Here is a 20,638-nt window from a genome sequence, read left to right as displayed (position 1 = left end):
GTGCAAAATGATGCACATTGGAACCAAAAATCCTAACTAAAAATACACGTAGATGGGGTCCAAACTGGCAGAGACTGACCAAGAGAGAGATCTTGGAGTCATAGTAGATAACTCACCGAAAATGTCGAGACAGTGTGTGAAAACAGGGTATTGAAAACAGATCAGCCAATATCATAATGCCCCTATATAAATCAATGGTGCGACCTCATTTGAAATACTGTTTACAGTTCTGGTCACCACACCTTAAAAAGGATATTATACCTTTGGAAAAAGTGCAGAAAAGGGCAACTAGAATGATAAAAGGGTTGGAACACTTTCCCTATGAAGAAAGGTTAAAACGCTTGGGGCTCTTTAGCTTGGAGAAACGATGGCTGACGAGTGATTATGCATGGGATAGAGCAGGTAGAGAAAGAGGTACTTTTCTCCCTTTCTCACAATACAAGAACTTGTGGGCACTCAATGAAATTGCTGAGCAGTCGGGTTAGAACAGATAAAAGGAAGTCCCGTACTTCTTCACCCAAAGAGTGATTAACACATGGAGTTAACTGCCACAGGAGGTGGTGGCAGGTACAAGCATGTAGGGCTTCAAGAGGGAATTAGATAAGCATATGAAGCAGAGGTCCATCGGTAATTATTAGCCACAAGGTATAGATAGGGACTCCGGGGCAAGTGATGCTCTGTATTTTTGGTGCTGGGGGGGGGGGTCAATAGTGTGAGGTCTCCTAGTGTCCTGGCCCCACTGTTGGACCTCCTGCTGGTACCTAGTATTTTTGGCCACTGTGTGACAGTGTTGGACTGGATGGGCCATTGGCCTGATCCGACATTGGCTTCTCTTATGTTCTTAAGTGCAAATACCATGGGGGTCTAGTGATAACTTGAGCCAGAATGGCCCAATTCCCTTCATTTGGGCACAGTTACTCCCAGGACCATCCCGAAGCCATTGGCCAATTTTGAGGTTCCTAGCTTTATTTCCTAAGGAGTTATGCCAGGCATAAACAGACGGATCCTTTTAATTATGTAGATTGGTGGCTTGCAGGTCAGTGATAGAGACAAATTGTCATTTGTAATGCCAGAACTGATGTCATAAATCCCACTGGCTGAGCCCTAAGTGGTGTAGCTGTGGCTCTAGGTGGCGGTTTACATAGAAGTAACTCGGAGCCACTGAATTCAGTGCGGTGTGATTTTCTCCCAAATAAGTGTGTGTAAAATCACAGGCTGCGGCGGCAGTGTAGGAGGATTATCTCCTGAGCAGACACGATTGCGATCAACGCGCACTTATGTGGGCGGAAACCCTGCGGAAACCAGCGGCATTTACACCGCACGAGAACCTCGCCAAGGAACGCGATCGTCTCCTGGGCCGGCGCCAAGCCACCACCTCCTGCCAGATCCGGCCCAACTCAGCGGGCGTGATGGGCGGGCCGCCTTAGCCCCGAGACCTTCTCCTTTCCTCGCCCCGCCTTCCGCACTGCCAGGTTTGGAGCGGCAGCAGAGGCATGGCGGCTCCTAGCTTGTCCACCTACGAGGCCTTCGTTGCGCTTCACGGGGCGGCGCTGAGCGCCTCTGCCGTCCCGACCCGCTACTGGCCCAGCCTGTGGCACAAGCTGGAGAATGAGGTGGGTCTCGAGATTGAGAAGCGGCGGCAGCTCCGAGCAGGGACCGGGGCCTCCTAAGGGCTGGCCGGGGTTTGACTACTAGCGAGAAGAGCCCCCGCCCCCGGGCGCTGATGGCTCCGCTCCTCCTCTCCGCCCCCTGGCGGGCTGGAGACCGAGCTTCCGGGGGTGGGGTGTTTGCCGTGCCAGCCTGCTTTGCTAGCGGTCTCCTGCGGGGCGGCGTCTTGAGAGTCGCGGGTGGCCTACAATGCTTGAGCGTCCAGCCTCGGGCTCTTTGCTGGAGCCGGGATGACGAGCCTGCCGTGGGGCAGGGCAGAGGCCAGCCGATTGCCTGCTGTTTCACCGTAAGGATTGGCTGCGGAGAGGGAAGGGAAGGAGACCCGTGTTTCTGGAAGCTGAGCAGTAAGGTCAGGGTTAGGATCAGGGCTGCAGCAGGCTAAGTGTTGCTTTTTCGGAAGTAGCGTCTTGTTATTGGTACCTGAGAAATGGCAGCTGAAGTCCTTCCTAGGGCTAGGACAGGAGTGGAGGAATGTAAAAAATTGTCCTTCTTTCTCCTGTGAACTTAAAACGAGGGAAAGAAAGAAAGAACGACAGTCTTATGTGATGTCCGCTGTCCCATTCCGCAGGTTGGTTGTTCATGTAGTGCTTCGGGAAGTGCCAGTGGTGGAAGTGCCCACAAAACCTTGCCTGGTGTGGGGCAGGGGCTACCTGTTTCTTTCTGATTTGACCCTGGCTCAGTGCAGGATCTAGTAAAACCCCTTGTATTCTCTATGGGCATTGACTTGATGAGTGGGGAAAGTTCAGGTTCTTCTAAGGCACCTGTAGAGTTTATTGGAAAGTAGGGTCTTCCGAGGTAACTTCAGATAATTGGTATCTGAAGAAGTGAGCAGTGACTCACGAAAGCTCATACCCTGCCACATATTTTGTTATTCTTTAAGGTGCTACTTCACTCTTGCTCTTTTCTACTGCATGGTTACCTATCTTGATCTAAGTTTTACTTGTTAACCAAAATGAGCTGTTTAACCTTCTATGGAAGAGACAATTCATAATTGTTAAAATAAGGGGTCTGTTTGAGTAAAAAGGGGGGGAGGGGGGGAAGTATAAATCATACCCTGAAAACCTGGTCTGCTATCCATAGGTCCATGAAGTAATTTTTTAATCCAGCCTTCTTAATCTGTCATAAGCATCAACATCTGTTGTGATTGAAAATCAGACAACAGCAGTTTACTAGCAGAGTTTACACACAAATGAAAAAATTCATATACAAAAATTAAAATTCATAGTCTTGTAGGTGTAATTAATTATACATTAAAGTTATTAAAAGGTTTGGAATATCTGTTTTCTTATGGACAAAGACTCAGCACAGGATTTGGCCACTTTAGAGGTGGTCTCATTAGATCAGTCTGCAAGGAGGAAATATGTATTCTGTTGAATAGAAAAGTGAACCACACATCCACATTGTGTCACAAACACTTCTAAAATCAGTGTGTCAACAGTTTCCAGTGCCTTCATTTCTTTTCTTAAATGTGGACAGTTGGGAGTACATGCTACATTGTCTTTAAAATTTTAGAGCTATCATTCTAATTAGAATAATTTCCACATAAATCTTTGAATTTGTTTCAGTTGAACATGTAAACAATACTTGGTTTTTCCCTAATCAAATACTTCTGTTCAGGTAGTTGTTGCTATTGGTTGCTTAATCAGATTACCCATTGAGGGCATTTGGATCATTTTCTAGAAGGTTTTCCAGAAAATGTTCTAATACCAATTCTTACAAAAAATCCATGGTAGGGAGGGGGATAAATTCTTTGTTTGCAGGTATATACTGATAGGATCATGTAACTGTGGAGAAAACGAAAAGAAAAAGTCAATTTAATTGCAATTTTAAGGTTTTCTCAGGTAGATAATGCCAAAGGTGGGTGAGTACTTATCTCTTGCCCTTGTTTGCCAGCAAAAATGGAGTATCATAGGGCACAATCTGCATATGTGGATTATATTGGTTATAAACATGGAGCTCACTGGGAGGGGTAGGTGGAAATGAACCTCCTACTACCCCTGATGCCTTGATTCTTTCTAACCTAGAATGCCCAATGTGTGAATGATTGCTGTATAACAGTGAAATATTCATTATGCTTGTTTAAAACTTTGTGGACAACAAATTTGACACTTATGGGGTGTGGTCAGACGGCGTGCTGAGAGCGGGTTAAACTGCTCCGGTTCTGACCGGATTATATTTGATCTGGATAATCACGATCACACCTACCTCCCTTATCCCGCTTTACTGCGTAGTCGCAGCGCTCCCCGCTGTCTATACTACTGACGCGCAGGAGCGTGCGTCGGAGGGTTTTAATTTTTTTCTCAGTTTGCACATGCGCATAGGCACTCATCCATAGAATGGGGGGGAAACTATCATGGCGCATGTCCAGAACCACCAGGGCGAATCAATCCAACCCCTCCAACAAAAGTCTTCCCTTTAAATGTTTGACCCGAAAACGGCCTCTGTGAGACCCCGAACTCATCTAAACTCTAAAATAAGTAACCGTTTATGTCATTTTTCTAAATATGGTAGCGGAGCTCCGCCTATGCGTGCACCGCCGACACTAAAAAAAAATGGCGAATGGAAAGCGGAAGCCTTGGGCAGCTTTCGAGCAGGGAGGGTGTTTAAACCAGGTGGCTTGACACCAAAGGAGCGATCACACAGGGGAAACATGCGGCTTTAAATGGGAGAGCTGAGAAAACACCGCTTTGGGACCTGGTAACAAAATACTCCGGATTAAAGGGGTTTTGAGCCAGAAACCAACGGCTGGGGATGGGAGGCAGATGTTGACTGTGTGATCGTGCATATAAATCTGTTGCTGAACTGTCACAACACCAGATCAAATGGCGCATCTGAACGCACCCAGAGACTAGTTTGTGGTGTTGCATGTCAGTTGATGGCATCCTTGGTTGCAATTTCAGGTGTTTGATGCTGGTGAGTTTTTTGGAGTAATGCAAGTGGAGGAGGTGGAAGAAGAGGAAGGCGACAATGAGGACATGAAAGAAAAAAATAAGAAGAGAATAAATCCTAGGAGTGAATTGTGCTACAAAGTGATTGTGACAAATGAAAATGGACTTGAGGCAGCAAATCCTAGTAGGTAAGCCTTCAGTTTAGATTTTGTGTTCATTTGCTCAGTTTGGGGCCATTTTAATCAAGTAAAGGCATTTTTCCTCCATGTGCTGTCTCTTGTGATGCAGGAGATATTCTCTTTCAGGTGCCCTCTGTTCCTCCACAGAACAAGAGCTTTATATAACTGGGCTGCTGTTCAATAGAGGGAAATTAAAATCTGCACTCCAAGTAAATTGTGTAAATGCTTAAAAATGTAACTTTCATAATTTATTTTCACTTCAACGTTGACTTAGTATTTTGTGTACTTTGACCTGTGGACTTGGGGATCATACAAAAGATATAAACTTCGTTTTCTGACCAGTGGAACCAGGCCTGTAAGTAAGTTAAGGTAAGGTTCCCTTGCTTGAAAGCCAGTCGAATCCGACTCTAGGGTTGCGGTGCTCATCTCCGTTTCAAAGCCGCAGAACCAGCGCTGTCCGAAGACGTTTCCGTGGTCATGTGGCCGGCATGACTAAACACGAAGGCGAACGGAACGCTGTTACCTTCCCACCGAAGTGGTACCTATTTATCTACTTGCAATTTCTTGCTTTCGAACTGCTAGGTTGGCAGGAGCTGGAACTAGAGACGGGAGCTCACTCCGTCATGCGGCAACCCAGGTCTCGAACTGCTGAACTACTGACCTTCCACAGCCTGCAGTTCAGCGTCTTAACCACTTGAGCCACCGCAGCTCTGACACTCCTCTAAATAGTTAGCATTTATTATTACAGTGTGGAACTTTGTGTTGCTAATTGTACTTCATATATATCAACATGATAACTATTCCCAAATTGTAGATGGGTCTGAGGCAGAGAAATAGTGAGTTGACTAAGGCCATCCAGTGAGTTTGTGGCAGGGTAGAGATTTGAACCAGTAGTTCTTCTGGATCACATTTCAGTCACTTAGCTCTCCACTAGGGTAGCTCTTTCTGTTTGATACTGTAATCTCAGTGGATTAATTTCATAATATAGACAAGTTGACTAATCATGTATCTAGTGTAAACTCACAATTAAAACTAAATTAAAAGTGCAAGCCTAGACAGAGTTACACCCATCAAGGCAACAGAAAATTTTCAAAATCCTAACTTTGAAACAATAAACCTTCCTAGGTTCATCCAGTTTTACAGGTCAGCATGGTCCAAACTGCTAAAAAGAATTTGATACCTGTCCACCAGCAGCTGTTCATTTCTGATGTCTGTTCCTGAGGAATCATCCTTGTCATCTTAACTAAAAAATAACAATATTCAAATTGAGTTTTAAAATAGTGGAATCTCCATGCTAAAGTGTAAGACATGTTCTTGGGGTTTGTCATGGCTCAGGTGGGGTGTCACCTGACGCTGTCACCACTCTGGATCTAGGTTCCCTTGAGAAGGCCCAGAGCACCCTCCCAAGACCTTCAGACCTCCCTTTTGGACGAATAGCAGGCGTGAGGACCAGGCAGAGTGAAACAAGGAAAAGGTTTATTTTATAGGAGGTCAAATAACAAGGTGCAGAATCAGAGGTCGATTCGGGGGATCGTGGGGGATCGCCGTTCCCCCAGGTGAGATGCGGGGGGCGGGGCACACAATGAAGCCCCGCTCCCTGCTTCCAGCCACCCCGCTTCCGGCCCTCATTCAGCCAGGAGGAGGCAGGAGGAGAGGGAGGGTAAGTTGCTCCCCCCCCGCCTCTCCCCACCCCTGCCTGCCTGGGGCCAGGGAGGGCCTTGGCGGGGCTTCCTTGCACTCCTGCCGGCCTTGCAGGTCCACCGCAGGGCCCCTGATGGGGCTCGGCAGTGAAGCCACAAGGCCGCCGACGCCGGCCGGGACCATTGGGGGTGGGGTGGGGGCTTGGCAGGGCTTCTCCGGGCTCCCGCCGGCCTCGCAGCTCCACCGCTGAGCTCGACGGGGGCTCGGCGAGAGCTGAAACCAGGGCGGCTGCCAGAATTGTTGGGGGGGAGGGAGTGAAAACAAAGTATAAATGCCTGGATTTTCTGTGTATTTTCCGTAGCAATGTGGTCATCTGCCCCCATGCTTGGTTTATAGCTGTTTTGGTTTATAGCTGGTCTTGGTTTATAGCTGTTTTTTCTCCCTGGAATTGCCTACCAATGTTCCCTCTAAGCTGTGGAGTCTTGTGAGCAAAATTTCTACTTTGTGAGCCACTGGCATTAAAGCTGTGAGCGAGTGATTTGGCTACTGCATCAGTTAGTTTGCCTCTGGAGCCCTCCTTCCTGAGTGAAGAGAAAAATATGTGAGCCAGAGGCTTAAAAGCTGTGAGCTAGCTCACACTAACTCAGCTTAGAGGGAACACTCCTGGTAACTGGAATGTGAATAGCTACATATTTTGTACTTCATCTATTACCAAACAGCTTTCCTTTTTGGCACTCTGGTACTAGGTCTTCACTGATGTGCTTGTTGTTGCTTTTCTCTCAACAAACCAGTTACTGAAAATAGATAAAATTGTGTTGAACTTCTATCCTTTTTATCTGACATGGGTGGTTTACTTGTTTCCCCCCAGATGTGCCATCAGATAGGCTCGCCAGCTCTGAGTTGGCAATACGTTGGAGATTTTGGGGGTGGAGCCTGAGTGGTGGGTTTAGATTCAGAGGAATTAGCTGCTGTATTATATTGCTGCAAAATAGTCCAAGAGTTCAAATAGCACCTTTAAGACTAACAAATAGCACCTTTAAAACTAACCTTTAAGACTACGACTGAGTGGTGGGTGTGGCCTTATGACACACTTCCGGTGTTGGCAGGGGGTGTGGCCTCATGACACACTTCCAGTGATTGCAGGGTGTGTGGCATATGCTAATGAGTTATGCTAGTGAGTTCCCCTAGCTCTTTTTCTACGAAACGACCCCTGTGCAGAATAGTTATAGTAAGTGGGTGAAAAGAAAAAAAATCAAATGCCCTAATGTGTCTAACTATATACTGTCCCTAGCTCACTATTCCGAGTGACACTAGACTACTCACCCTTCCCTCAGGATGAGGTTTCTTCCTTGCAACAGCCTTCCTTCTGGCTTTGCCCTCTGGGAAGAAAGAACAGCTTCTGCTCTGGCACCAGCCCTTTTGTTCCCCAGCCCTCTTTTTCCCTATTGGTCAATTTTGGCTCCAAAACCTCCCAGGGGCTCCTGGGAGTTGTAGGCCCAGCCTCACCTACTGCTAGCCAAGCTCCCTGGGCCTAGTAGGCCTCTGGTGGCACAGCCCAGATCAAGACAGGGTTGTAGAACCAATCAGAAATCTAAAAACACAACTGAAACAAACCTTAACTCTTAATATAACACATTAAACATAGCAGAAATAACATAGTAAGACCCTAGTTTCAGTAAGCTAAACACAGTAGTATAGACCACAGTCCCTAATAATTTAAGTAAATCTGTGAATCATTTATTACAGTTCTACCTGTGTAGAAAAGCTCTCTTGAATAATTTTGTTTTGCAGGCCATTTATTGAGAGGGGGCAGGGACAATACAGATAAATGCTTCCTCTATGCCGTGGAGTCTTTTGAGCAAAAATTCTACTTTGTGAGCTACTGGCATTAAAGTTGTGAGCAAGCAGTCTGGCTACTGCATAAATTAGTTTGCTCTGGAGCCATCCGACCTGAGCTAGGACAAAAATGTGTGAGCCGGAGGCTAAAAAACTGTGAGCTGGCTCACACTAACTCAGCTTAGAGGGAACACTGGAGATAGCACTTATTGATTTTGCCCATTTGCAGGTTGACACCTGCAGAAGACCCTGCTCAGATGCATGAAGCTGTTGTGGCGGTACATGGGGGGAGAGGTGGTCTCACAGTTATGAGGGTCCAAGGCAATGAAAGGCTTTGTGATAGTACCTTAAATTGAGCCCAGTAACTTGAGCAGCCATTGGAGTGACTAGAACATGAGTGATATGTGTGTTCCATCTACCTTCTGATAATAGCCGAGCCAAGGCATTCTGCACCAACTGGAGTTTCTGATTTGATTTTGAGGGGAGACGTACAATGCATTATAGTAGTGAAGTTTGGATGTCACTGTGGCATGGATCCAGGTGGCCAGATCAGTAGTATCAAGGTAAGGGGCCATCTTATGGGCTAGGCTGAGTTGGGAGAAAGACTTTTTTACAGCTGCATTAACTTGTTTCTCCAGCAATAACATTGGGTCCAGTATAACCCCAAGGCTCTTAACTAGGGATGTGCATATGGCTAAGCTGAACCAAATAAATACCTCACATATACCTTATTGGTATTTGTCAGGTATTTATTCAGGTGAATCAGATTCTCTAATCTGATTCTCTAATCTGATTCTGCAAACCAATAAGGTTATCTTGAATAAAAGCTGACCTTACTCAGCTTTTATTTGGGTGCATTCACCTTACTGGAGCTGCTGGCAGTTTAAACGTAACAGTTGACAGGCAGTCATAAGAACATAAGAGAAGCCAATGTTGGATCAGGCCACTAACCCATTTAGTCCAACACTCTGTCACACAGTGACCAAAAATACCAGGTGCGATCAGGAGGTCCAGCAGTGGGGCCAGGACACTAGAAGCCCTCCCACTGTTGCCCCCCCAGCACCAAGAATACAGAGCATCACTTGCCCCAGCCTGAGAGTTCCTATCTATACCTTGTGGCTAATAGCCACTGATGGACTTCTGTTCCATATGCTTATCTAATTCTGTGCTGAAGCTGTCCATGCTTGTAGCCACTGCCACCTCCTATGGCAGTGAATTCCATGTGTTAATCACTCTTTGGGTGAAGAAGTACTTCCTTTTATCTGTTCTAACCCGACTGTTCAGCAATTTCATTGAGTGCCCACAAGTTCTTGAATTGTGAGAAAGGGAGAAAAGTACTTCTTTCTCAACCTGCTCTATCCCATGCATAATCTTACATACCTCAATCATGTCACCCCTCAGCCGTCGTTTCTCCAAGCTAAAAAGCCCCAAGTGTTTTAACCTGTCTTCATAGGGAATGTGTTCCAAACCTTTTATCATTCTAGTTGCCCTTTTCTGCACTTTTTCCAATGCTATAATATCCTTTTTGAGGTGTGGTGTCCAGAACTGTACACAGTACTCCAAATGAGGTCGCACCATTGATTTATACAGGGGCATTATGATACGGGCTGATTTGTTTTCAGTTCCATTCCTAATAATCCCCAGCATAGCGTTGGCCTTTTTTATTGCAGTCACACACTGTCTCAACATTTTCAGTGAGTTATCTACTACGACTCTTAAGATCTCTCACTTGGTCAGTCTCTGCCAGTTCGGACCCCATCAACGTGTATTTATAGTTAGGATTTTTGGCTCCAATGTGCATCACTTTGCACTTGGCCACATTGAACCCCATTTACCACGTTGACGCCCACTCGCCGATCCTCGACAGATCCCTTTGGAGTGCCTCCCTGGTTCTCACCACCCTGAACAACTTTGTGTCATCTGCAAATTTAGCCACTTCACTGCTTACTCCCAACTCCAGATCATTAATAAACAAGTTAAAAAGCATCGGACCGAGTACTGATCCCTGTGGTACCCCACTGCTTATCACCCTCCACTGAGAACATTTCCCATTTATACTCACTCTCTGTTTCCTATTAATCAGCCAGTTTCCCATGACTATTGAGCTTACTTAGGAACCTTTGATGAGGAACTTTATCAAAAGCGTTCTGGAAGTCAAGGTAAACAACATCTATTGGATCCCCCTTGTCCACATGTTTGTTCACTCCCTCAAAGAACACTAACAGGTTAGTGAGACAAGATCTTCCCTTACAGAACCCATGCTGAGTCTGCCTCAGTAGTTTTTGTTCATCAATGTGCCTACTAATTCTTTCCTCAATAACAGTTTCCACCAACTTACCCGGTATCGACGTCAGACTGACTGGCCTGTAATTTCCCGGATCTCCTCTGGAACCCTTTTTAAAGATGGGAGTGACATTAGCTAGCTTTCAGTCCTCAGCAATGTTTAAATGGCCAGCAAGGGGGCTGATCTTTCCTCCCTTCCCTAACCAGCCTGCCACTGTGAGCAGGCTGGGGAAGGGACAGGAGGCATGTTTAAAGGCCCCCCCCCCACTTTGCTTCCTTTCCCAGCTGGCAAGCCACAGCAAGCCAGCTAGGGAAGGAATGGGGAGGCATTTAAACATGCCTCCCTGATCTTTTCTTCTTTCTTCAGGTGGCCTCCAATCTTTTCTCCCTTCCCCAGGAGACCCACTGCGGCCAGCAGGCTGGGGAAGTCACCAGGGGAGCATTAAACATGCCTCCCCAATCTTTTCTCTCTTCCCTAGTTGGCCCACGGCTGCAGGCTAGTTGGAGAAGGGACGGGGAAAAATGTTTAAATGTCTCCCTGAACTTTTCTCCTTTCCCCAGTTGGTCCGCAGCTGCAGGCCCAGCTGGAAGAGGGAAAAAGTTTGGGGGGGCATTTAATCCCCCCCTCTGGAGTTGCTCCACAATGGCGGCATGCTCCCGCCAATGAAAGCAATTTGCCTTCCCTTCAATGGTGGGAGCGTGCTGCCCCTGGGGCACAACTCCAGAGACTGAGGGGGTTTAAACTTTAAACCCCCTCAGTCTCTGGAGTCATGCCGGAGAGTCAGCACACTCCATCCGATGAAGGGAAGGCAAACTGAAGGCAATAAGAGCCACAGAGAGGCTTGGCCTTTGTCTACATTCCAACGGAGGTAATCAACGAAAGCCAGCAGAGCCATCTCTGTCCCATAGCTTGGCCCGTATTAGCCCTTTCTTCTGGTATGCCTGTGTTACACTTGACATCCAGATCAAGGTGTATTCTTGAGATTTTATCACCAGAATACTTGGCAAATTTATCACAGCTAATTTTCTCTTCCTGAGACAATAAAGGCTCAGATTTTGGTGTCATCCGTTGCTGAACTATCTTGAACAATTGGGGTGGTTGTGAACTAGCTGATCTCATGGTAGTTGAGTAGTAACATTTCTTTGCTGCCATCATCAGTGCTTCAGAGGTCTTCCAATGCACTCCCCGCTTCCATTGTCGCCTCAGCTGAGGGTGTGTTTGGGATCCTGAAATCCCCCAGAGTGTTCTGAAATCCAGTAGTGTTCATGAACCAATGAGGATAGACCATTTGAACTGGGTCCCCTCTCGTACGGGATGCTGGAGCTACATTCACCTTGCCTTTTTGTAGGTAGTGGTCAGACCAGTTCAGGTCAAATCTCTTAACCCTGAATGAAATCAGGCCTTTCCTCAATTGCTCAGTGCAAGTTTAAAGAAACACTGCAAGACTAACACGTTTGTTACATTCATCTAGGCAGAGGATAGCTTCTTTTAAAATTGAGCCAAAACCTTTTGCGTGCTGGATAGTTTATCTTACCTCTATCACGTACAGGGAGTTTTTGCTTTTGCCTTCATTTTCCTTCATGCAATCATATGGACAGAATAAGCTCTAGTGGCTTTGTACCTGGTTTATATTATACTGTACAAATTGTTATTTACTTTTAATACAATGCTTTATTTGTTTACATATTTTAACTAAATAACCCCATCCACCTTATCCACCCTGTCCAAGCAGGTTTTAGGAAAGGATTAAGTACCATTGATCACTGCCTAACACTTCATCAATTGGCATTTTCAGGTATTCAAGGCCCACTGAAGGCCCTATATGTAGACTTTGTTGATCTGGCTGCTGCTTTTGATTTGATTGATAGGTCTTGATTGTGGTCAAAGCTTGCGGACCTGAACATTGACAATCGTTTATTAATTTTTGCTCCAAGAGCTACATACGCACGCACGGGTCAAAGTTGGAACTTCTGGCTCCCTAACTGACAGAATTCCAATCTGGAAGGGTGTGAAGCAGAGTTGTGTGTTGGCCCCTTTACTGTTTAATCTTTACATCAATAACATAGTTGGGAAACTCTCAGGCCCCCCACTTCACTCCCCCCTCATTGGGCCATCAAAAAATTTCAATCTTGTTATATGCAGATGACATGGTCTTGATTTCTCTCATGAAAATTGGTCTGAAGAGGGTATTGCATCAGTTAGGGACTTATTATAAAGAAGAAGCTCTCACTATAAATTTGGATAAGACCAAGGTCATGGATTTTAGGAACAGGGCAAAAATCTCCTCTTGGAATGCTCTTGGAAATCCAATCAAGCAATGCAATTCATTTAAATACCTTGGCATTACCTTTAGAGAGCCTTTAAACTGGACTACTCATGCTGCCTCGATCAAATCGTCAGCACTAAGACTGGTGGGGGGTCTATTCTAAGTTTCTACCAATCCAAGGGAGGTCGCCTGATAGACCTGGTTCTGAAACTATACAAGAGCAAGGTTATACCCCATCTCTCGTATGGAGTCGAAGTATGGGGATGGAACGACATCATCTTGGCCAGCCTTGAAGTAGTCTAGAATCATTTTCTAAGGTGCATTTTAGCACTTCCCAAGGGGTCCCCAGCTGCCCTGATGAGAACTGAAACTGGTATTCCTTCTCTTAAGGCTCAGGCACACCTTATCATTATCAGATACTGGAAAAGAATGGAAAATCCACATTCTAATTCCCTCAGTCACCAATTTTTTAATCTGCTCTTAGCTAAAGACTCACAGTGCCTTGACTTTCTTAACAACATACGTTCAAGATACTCTAGTCCTGATGATCTTTTGGGAACATCAGTTGATAAATCCCAACTTAGAAACTGGATTTATGACTTTGATGCTCGGCTAGACCACTCTTTGATACTAAAATCAAAAGCAGCACCATGGTACAAGTTAATTAAATCGGACAACACTAGAACTCCATACTTCGTTAATATCTCTAAACATGTACTCAGAGCGTCCTTTACCTCTCTACGGTTTCAGTCAATGCCAACAGCAATTTTGGAGGTCCGATTCAATCAAACTCCTTTGGCCCATCGTCTATGTATTCGTGGTACCCAAGAACTTGAGGATTTACCTCACTATATACTTTTTTGCCTATTGTATTCTAGTCCGAAGGCTACATTTTTAGCAGGTATTTTATCTGGTCTTAGTGCTTACCCAGTTGAGGAAAAAAATCTCATTTTTGTTATCTGACATTGATGCATATGTCTCTTATGAAGTTTCATTATTTGCCCTTGCTGCAAAGAATATACGCTCCAAGGTGGCAATGGGAATTATTTAGGCTACTGTATTAAGTTAGTCATATTTTGTTAACAATCTTTGGTATTTTTGTATATTCTGACTCTAACCCATAGTTAGTTCACAATTTGTGTTTTGTAATGGCCAATGGCTAATTACAATAAACTAAACTGTTGCTATTTATGGAACTCAGTAATGTATTTGCATATTATGTATTATAGATTCTCCTGAAGTAGCCTGTTGGCAAATGTGTAGTGAATTTTAACTGAGTAATAAAACATTTTTACTTTGTACTTGCACCATTGGCCTTGGCCTTGTTTTTATCTCTTAGTAGAAATGATTTGAAAATAATCTAAAACCCTAACAGAGCAAGAGGGAGGTGGAAGCATGTATCCTGCAGCTGTTGATGTCATCAGTGCCGAGTTGTAGAACTTCAGTACCTATGTGGAAAGCATAACAGAAACCTATAAATCATCTTCTGAACATTTTTACTTATGTATGTTGTTCTTGTCTTCAAAGCATTTTTCTTATTGACCATGCATGGACATACCGAATTGAACATGCCAGCCAGCAGCTGCGGCAGGTTCCTGGTCTGCTTCACAGAATGGCCAGTTTGATGGGTATAGACTTCCATGGAGAAGTACCAGATGAGAGAGTTGTTGACCAGGTGTTGGAGGATATGTGGAGATACAACCAGACCTATCAGCTGTCTCATGGGGTATGCTAAAATTATTAATAGTTGTCTAAGAGTATTTTGATACTGCAAAGTAATAAACACCAACATCTTAGCAAAAGGTTTCTTTGGGACCTTCCTTGCAACCTTTAGTTCAGCTTATTTTTACTGGACATAAGTAAGGAGAGAGAAATTCAGTAGATATCATTGTTGATGAACAGGAAAATTCAGTAAGAATTTCTTAAAAGCTGAAAGGGAGGATATAAATGCCTTTTTAATGTTTTGTTTTAATGTTGGGGATTGAAAGGCACATATCTGGCAAGTGTGTGACTTGTGGGTCAAGAGGAAGAGACTATGTGAAAGGGCATAGCAAACAGAAAACAACTGTAAGGTGAATGGCTCCTCACAGTGTATACATGTCCCACCAGGCAATACATCCATACATTACAAAAGGCCCACAAAGACAAACTTGTCACAGTCCAGATTCCTATTTTTCCACCAGCACAAAGCAAGAACTAAAAGGGATTATAATTTAAGATGGTGACAGTAGGGTATAATGCCATAGACTCAACCCTCCAGAGCAGCCATTATATCCACGGGAACTGATCTCTGGACAACAGTTGTAATTCTGGATGATCTCCAGCCCTCACCCAGAGGCTGGCAATGGTAGTTCTCATGGAGGAAACAACTGGTTTGGAGGGTGGAGTCTATGGCATTATACCAGTCTGAAGTTCCTCCCCTCCTCAAACCCCACCCTCAAATGTCCAGGAATTTCTCAACCTGGAGTTGGCAACCCTGTTTCCTTCCCACCCAACAGCCAACCTACCTTTATCTGCCTTCAGCTTTTTGTCTCCACTCCCCTCCCCCACAGCCTCTACCAAGGAAAATATAGTCTTTCTCCACAGTGGGGACCAAAGCAGCTTTCATTATTCTTGCCTCCTTTTTATCTGCACGACAACCCTGTGAGGTTGGTTAGGCTGAAAGTATGTGACTGGTCCAAAATCACCCAGTCAGCTTCCACCGCAAGATTGGGATCTGAACCTGGGTCTTGCAGACCCTACTCTGAAGCTCTAGCTGCTGCACCACACTGGCTTTCATAGGGTGGCTGCCAATGTTCCCTCTAAGCTGTGGAGTCTTGTGAGCAAAAATTCTACTTTGTGAGCTCCTGGCATTAAAGTTGTGAGCGAGCAATTTGGCTACTGCATAAGTTAGCTTGCTCTGGAGCCCTCCCTTCCTGAGCTGAGACAAAAATGTGTGAGCCGAAGGCTAAAAAACAGTGAGCTAGCTCACACTAACTCAGCTTAGAGGGAACACTGGTGGCTGCTGAACAGCAGCAAGCAGCCAGGCCAAGTTGAGTCATGCAAATCAGGTGGGATCAAGTCACCCAGAGGGTGCTGCCTAGGGATGCCAGCCTCCAGGTGGGCTCTGGGGATCCCCTGGAATTACTGCTCCGCTCCGGACTACTGAGATAACCTCCCCTGGAGAAGGGTGGACTCTAGGGCATTATACCCCACTGAGGTCCTTGTCTTCCCCAGGCTCCACCCCCAAATCTCCAGGAGTTTCCTGACCTGGAGCTGGCAACCCTACCACCCCCCATTCCCTGCCAGTGCCCAGGGGGGTCCTAGCAACCCTAGACTGCTGCCAGGCCTAGGGTTGGCAACCTCCAAGTGAACTCTAGACAGCAGAGATCTGTCTCCCTGGAGAAAATGGCTGCTTTGGAGGGTGGACTGTGTGGCATTATACCCAGCCGAGGCCTCTCCCTTCCCCAGATCCTGCCCTCCAGAGAGTCTACCATGAAACCTCTAAAAATTTCCCAGACTGGCACTGGCAACCGTTGTCAGGCCTGGCCCCAAGGTTCCCTCCCTCCCTCAAAGGCCAAAAGAGGCCAGGAAAGGGCCCTTCCCCCACCCTTTTACTGACAGAGCCAGTTAGAAGCTCCCCCCCCACCACATTCTAATCTCTCACCGTTGATGTCCCTGCAGAGGCCATTTCAAAAGTTTTTGGGGGAATTCAACTGTTCCTGAAAGGATTTTTTTACTTTTTGGATTTTTCTGCAAACCCAGGAAGTTTTCTGACTATGTATGACAAGCTGTTGGGGAAGAGTGAGCCCTCTGTTGGCAGAAATAAGTATCCGCACACAAAAAAAACTCTGGGAAATAGTATAAGGATGTATATATTCTATTGTTAAGGAATGAAGCAATTAGAACACATTCTGGAAAACAATTTGTTATGCTTGTTTAAGAGTTATAATAAACTGTGTATTGGACCTAAATTGTATTCAGTTGCTTGATATAGTATTGTGCTAACAAAGATGTCTCTGCTGTCTGAACCCACTTGCACCCTTTCTTCAAAGGCTGGGTGAGCACACAGTTTCTTTTGCTACTTGGATTTGGATGTTGGATAATTACATGCCAGCAATTATTGATACACAAGTCTCTGAAATAAGATGTGCGTTGCTTCTCCATTCCCTTGGAGCAGAAGGGCAGCATATTTTCCGCAGCTTTCTCCCAGCAGATGAGACTGCATACACTGCATTAAATATTTTTTTCTGCCCAAAGTGAATGTGGTAGCTAATTGCTACAAATTTGGCAGCGTGACCAGAAACTTGGGGCAACAACACTACAGTATATTGCTGCTCTCAGAGATCTGTGACTTTGAAAATACAGCAGATGATATTATTAGAGACCAGCTTTTTAAGAAAACAGATATGCCTCACATAGAGAATGGTTGTTTCTAGAATCATACCTCTCAGTGGGGGGGAAATACTTCTACCTAAATTCAGACAGCTCTGTCAGAAACCAAAATAATGAGCCTGGGTACAAGAGGTACAGTACAAATTGTAAATTCTCAGCAGAAGCCCTCAGTTAAGATCCATGGTTATGGCAGGAAAGTGAGAGAGCGACAACAAACCCAGCCAATTTGAATCCCAGCAACAATGTGTTTTTGTTGTGACTCTACACAAGCTATGCAAGATGTCAGGGGTGGGTTGGGGGAACAGCCCAGTGCAACTGTTGAAAAAAAGACTGGACACTTCACCAAAATATGCAATAGCAATCACTGCAAACCAGTACATGGTGCCAGATGTTACTGTTCAAAGTGTGGAGAGGATCAGACCCATATGTGTTGCAGCAAAAATTATGTGCACTGTTAAATACCTGCTGCAGCCTCAGAAAAGTGTCAGACTGTTGAACTAATATCAGATGTGGCTGTCTGCAGGTACCTCTTCGATGCATGTTCTGTACCTGCAGAATTGCACATTGTCCCTAATGGCACTCCTATCCTTGGCAAAGATTTACATTGCATTAAATCTAAAGGTAGTTGATAGATACCATTGATCCTTAGCCAAGTACTAGTAGCAGTAGTTCAGCTGGGACTGAGGATCATGCACAGGGGTTTGTCCACAAGATGAAAATGAAACAAAATGTGACAGCTGATTGCTTGTCTCACTTGTTTGTGCCATCACCAGACACTCCACAGGAGGAGGATGTAGAACAGTGCTCCCCCTAAGCTGTGGAGTCTTGTGAGCAAAAAATTCTACTTTGTGAGCTACTAAAGTTGTGAGCAAGCAATTTGACTACTGCATAAATTATCTGGAGCCATCCTTCCTGAGCTAAGACAAAAATGTGTGAGCCAGAGGATGAAAAACTGTGAGCTAGCTCACACTAACTCAGCTTAAGGGGAACACGGATGTAGAAGCTTACTCTTCTTACAGGCACACTTACTGCAGTTACACAAGAGCAATTTTGAGCTGCTTGTTAAGCATGCCCAATTCAACAAATGTTATGGAAACATAAAAATATGGCCCAACAATTCTGAAAGATTTGATCCAGTTTTGCTGCCTTATTTTAAAATACATAATGAACTTTCATTCCAAAATGGCTCTGTGATGCACAGGTTGTTTATGCCAGGGGAACTGCAGTCCAAATTCTTGCACCTGGCCAATGATATACATCAACGGAATATTGGAACCAAGTATTGCCTGTGAGATCTGTATTGGTGGCCAGGGATGTACTTCCAAACTGAAGCTGCTATTAAAGCCTGTGTTACCTATCAGCAATAAGACAACAGTGCCACATCCAGCATCATTAAAGCCACAGTTCCTCCTCCATATGTTCAGTGGAAAGAGGCTGCGATTGATTGCTGCTTTGACACTGTCACTATGTTATCGCCCTGATAGAATATTTTAGTAAACAGCCTGAAGTAGTATCTCTCGTTATATATAATTGAGTAGTGGTCCCACAACGTTCTATGTACTCCAAAATCAGTTGGCTCCGTGATGTGTCAATCACAAGGTGTCTCTATCCACTGGCTATGTTGCCTGAGTTCTCTCCCACCCACTGCAGCCTAGGCCACTCTTCTCTGATTGGGCCAGTGTTTCAAGGTCATTTGCATATGGAAGCTGACTGGAATTCACTCCATTCCGCACCTCAAACTCCCTTCCCCCCAGGAGACAGTTAGAACTGTCAGTTGCATATGGGATCTGCTGTATTCTGAGGTAAAATATGTCCTCACTCACAACACATCACATCCCCTTCAAAAGAAACAAACCCAATAACACAATCATGCCACACCACAAAAAAGACAGATCACACCACAAGCAGAATACAACAAGGCAAAAAAGGATAGGAAAAGGTGCCAGCAGTCACCCCATTACTGCCACAGATATGTGGCAGTCAGGGCTTCAGAGCATGGTGGGGGTTACTGGTGTGTGGGGGAGATGGAAAGCTGATCAATGAGGGGGAAATGTAGGTTGATGCTTGGCTGGGAAGTAGATTGGGTTGCCAACTCCAGATGGGAACATCCTGGAGATTTGAGAGATGGAGCCTGGAGAGGGTGAGGTTTGAGGAGGAGTGGGGCCTCAGACAGGTACAATGCAATAGACTCTGCCCTCCAAACCAGCCATTCCGTAATGGGGAACCATTGTTGCCAAACTCCATGTGGGGACTGGAGATCACTCAGAATTACAACTGCTCTCCAGGTGGCATTGATCCGTTCCCCTGGAGAAAATGGTGGACTCTGTGTCCTTATACCCTGCTGAGGTTGCCATGGCAAATTGATTCTGAGTGCCCATGGTGTTGGCACTCTCCCAGAGCCTCTTTCTAGTGCTCATTGTATTTATTTCCACAATGGGCCTTATTCCTAGTTTACATCATATGTTAGTTTTGTTACAGTGACTAAATTTCTGTCTAGTTTTGGGCAATGGTGTTCAGTTTACCTGGCTAGAATTTGGTGCTTTCCTTGCTGAACAAAATATTATACACAAAATATCATTTTTGTATTACCCTCAAGGTTGAAATGGTTTAAACTTGACATGTTATTTATTTCATTCATTTATACCCTGCCTTTCTCCCCAATGAGGACCCAAGGTGGCTTACATCATTCTTCTCCATGTTATCCTTTATCCTATCTCCTTTGAGGTAGGTTAGTGTTAAGGAGTCAATAAGCTGACCCCATGGATTCCCAGGGCAAGTGCACACAAGTAACCAGACTTATTAAAAATATTTATAGAGTGTCTTTCAAGGATTATCAAAAGGAAAGAATATAGCCAATAAATATTTTTGAATAATGCAGTACATAAAACAAGAAAGCTAACTTTACCCAACACCCTCAAAATTTGGTTAGGCTGCACACACCATACATCCAAGATAAAGGCCTCAAGTCAGTGTGGTCTACATATCCTGTAATTGCGAAGCATAGTCTCATGGCCTATAGTCAATGAAGATCTCAGCTAGTCTCTAGTCTCTTGAGCTATATCATAAATATAATTTTGGATCCCTCATCAGGTAATGGTAACATCTAATCCCAATGGTCCCCCGGAAGAAATCTCTAGAGGATTACTTCATCATTCCTGATTTCCCCCCTCCGATCACTAAACATGCATTCTCATGGGAAGCTAATTGCCCTATTCCACCCTGGCCTTGAAGGAGATAAGGTACCAGGCAGGCGAGAATCCAATTAACAAACACCTGCAGGGAAGGCCAGAGCTGTTACTATGCACATTAACCCTTGAGGGAAGGCAAGAATGGAGCTTTGCATCACAGTCTGAGAACTTCCATGGCATGAGTGGGGATTTGAACCCCGGTCTCCCAGATGCTAGTCTGGCACTCTTAACCACTACACCACACTAAAAGAGAGTTTACAAACAGCTAAATTGGAAGGAAAAGCACAGATAACCTTTAGTAGTGATTCCTGCGA

At 45.0% G+C, this 20,638-nt stretch overlaps 1 protein-coding gene across 1 annotated transcript in view; it reads left to right on the top strand.

Annotated features, from left to right (window-relative positions):
- The first annotated feature begins 1,467 nt into the window (after positions 1 to 1,467).
- Positions 1,468 to 20,638, top strand: part of TTLL12 (tubulin tyrosine ligase like 12) — a 62,674-nt gene continuing 43,503 nt past the window's right edge. Inside the window, exons 1-3 of the mRNA XM_015422978.1 lie at positions 1,468 to 1,613; positions 4,569 to 4,744; positions 14,290 to 14,488. Coding sequence (XP_015278464.1) covers positions 1,494 to 1,613; positions 4,569 to 4,744; positions 14,290 to 14,488 — 495 coding nt within the window. The 5' untranslated portion in view covers positions 1,468 to 1,493. The remainder of the gene's footprint in view (positions 1,614 to 4,568; positions 4,745 to 14,289; positions 14,489 to 20,638) is intronic.

This window comes from Gekko japonicus, unplaced genomic scaffold (assembly GCF_001447785.1).
Source record: "Gekko japonicus isolate JY-2015 unplaced genomic scaffold, Gekko_japonicus_V1.1 scaffold145, whole genome shotgun sequence".
NCBI classification, from domain to species: domain Eukaryota; kingdom Metazoa; phylum Chordata; class Lepidosauria; order Squamata; family Gekkonidae; genus Gekko; species Gekko japonicus.
This window is presented reverse-complemented; position numbering and strand designations above follow the sequence as displayed.